The sequence below is a fragment of the Austrofundulus limnaeus genome, unplaced genomic scaffold (genome assembly GCF_001266775.1).
Source record: "Austrofundulus limnaeus strain Quisiro unplaced genomic scaffold, Austrofundulus_limnaeus-1.0 Scaffold62, whole genome shotgun sequence".
Lineage (NCBI taxonomy): Eukaryota > Metazoa > Chordata > Actinopteri > Cyprinodontiformes > Rivulidae > Austrofundulus > Austrofundulus limnaeus.
In genome coordinates, this window is record NW_013952464.1 from 2,071,869 (window position 1) to 2,074,128 (window position 2,260).

At 42.3% G+C, this 2,260-nt stretch overlaps 1 protein-coding gene across 1 annotated transcript in view; it reads right to left on the reverse strand.

Moving 5' to 3' along the window:
- Window positions 1-298: 298 nt before the first annotated feature.
- Window positions 299-2,260, reverse strand: part of LOC106518533 (interferon-induced GTP-binding protein Mx) — a gene marked incomplete in the record, with an annotated part of 24,274 nt that continues 22,312 nt past the window's right edge. The window contains 2 exon segments of the mRNA XM_014009873.1: window positions 299-653; window positions 730-759. Coding sequence (XP_013865327.1) covers window positions 429-653; window positions 730-759 — 255 coding nt within the window.

The following is a 2,260-nucleotide window of genomic DNA, read 5'->3' on the forward strand; positions in this document are numbered from 1 at the left end:
AGTATCGATACTTCTACTTAAGTAATGAATGTGAATATTTTTGACACCTCTGCTCAGTTCTGATGACAGGTCTGTGGCCTGTTTCCTCTCACAAACCAAATCATGCACGTTAGGTTAACTGGGAACTCTAAATTTTCCCTAGGTTTGAATGAGAACATTAATAGTTGGCTCTAGGTGGCCCTGTGATACTTACAACCTGCCAAGGTGCACCCCGACTTCTGCACACTGACTGCCTGTGAAAGGCATCAGCTCCCACGATTCAGCTAGGAAACATGGGTGAAAAAAATGGATTGCTAGATAGATGACAGTAAATTTATTCAAACAGGACAACATTTCCAATAATGAGTTGTTTTAAAACAACAATTAAACTCAATCTGCCTAACAAAACAAAAATTTAACAAATTACACTTCATAAAATGCCCTAATTTTTAGAACTCKACTAAGTATGCACGGGCCTGCAGGAGGCGCTTGAGGCGGCTCTGCAAAGCAGCCCTCTTGCTGCAGATGTTGTAGTCCTCCTTCAGCAGGAATTCCATGTTCTCCTTGTCCTGAAGCATCTGGAGCATCTCCCTCTGCAGCTGCATGGCTGACTGCTGCAGCATCTCATAACGAATCACTAGGGGGATCTGGTCGGCCAATCGCATGCCAGCAATCTGCAGGAAGAAGTGGACAGACAGGTCTGTGCAGTTATTGAAAACAACTCTTAGAAATCTCTTATTTCGAACCTACTTTATAATATGATTTCAGATGCACCATCAGCTCCTCAAGTGCTTTGTGATTATCCTTGTGGAACAAGTTACGTATGCTTAAAACTTCTTCGTCATCATCCTCATGCATCATGTCCTTCTTTTTACTCTCTGTCAGACTGTTGCTGTAGGTCTTGTCCTGCGAGTAAACCAGCAGCTCCATCTTGAACTGAGTTCTCAGCATGGTCTCAGCAGAGGTCTCCCTTTCCTGCTTTATGGTTTCAATTATTGCCTAGGAAGAATATCTTAGTTTAAAGGTTTTCATCAAATATTGAAATTACGATTAGAGCTAAAATTAAATCATTACCTTGGTTGCTTTGAAAAGGTTAGGAAATCCAGTGAAGCTACTGTGGGCCAGCTGTACGAACATCTTCTTAACAGCATCTATAAGAAACAAATACAGGAAACAGCTGTGTTAAATTAAGTTATTGTAATAACGTTCTCCATCGGCCAGTCTGTCCGTTACAATTTCAGAAAGCTGTAACTTTCACATAGAGAGGCTAAAATACACCAAACTTGGTATGGGTCATCCACGTTGCATGCCTGAGCATACCATCTGGTAATATGACATCATCAAAGCCCCGCCCTCTGACAACAGGAAAGTGACCTTTTTCTTGCTTTGAAAGCTCCATCTCTGACCCTCTTGAACTAATCAGCAAGTCAGAACACAGAAAGTAAGTTGATCTCACTTACTTTCAATCACAAACACTTTTTGGTGAAAGGCGTGGTCATGGCGGTGCGGCAAAGTCAAGACAGCACGCCGTTCACATACGTTTAGCTCTAAATTCCGCACATTTCAGCCAATCTGCATCAGATTCACTGTGGTCGATCCTAATCCACCACACTACAGGAATGCAGTCCAATATTTTTGTGGGGAGYGGTCTAATTCCTCCARAGCACCCCCTACAATTATTTAGAAAATCAGCCCTAAGCCATGCTTGGACCTGGAATCATGAAATTTGGTACACACGTGTAATGTCTCAGAAAAACATCTACAAAAAAGTCTCTTGGAGTCATTGTTCAAACCCCACAGGAAGTCGGCCATTTTGAATCAAAGCTGCCAATTTGTCTCTTATTGCACGTGTATCTGAGCTAACTCCGCCTACAGCTTTGGACACGCAGACTTCTCACGCTGCTTGCTTCTCTCAACACGGACTGGTGGCGGGATGGTGTCGGTGTGGCAGAGTGGCGAAAGCTGATGCCTCGCCGTTTGTACATACACAATCCGATCTGCACCAATAAATCTGCATCAATAAATCTGCACCAAACTTTGTGTGCATCATAAGGGAGACTTGTTAAACACGTTTGTGTAGAAGTTTGACAAAATCACTTTAGCGCCCCCGTCCATCTGTACGTCCGTCGGTCCATCAGTCCATTTATCTTATGAGATGATTTAAATAAAGAAGGCCTGTGATGATTTGAAATGTTGTTGGAAAAATATGCGCTGTTCAAAATGGTATGTCCGAAAGAACAGAATTCAGTTGGATTTCTTCTTTAAAACTTTATTTTCAATC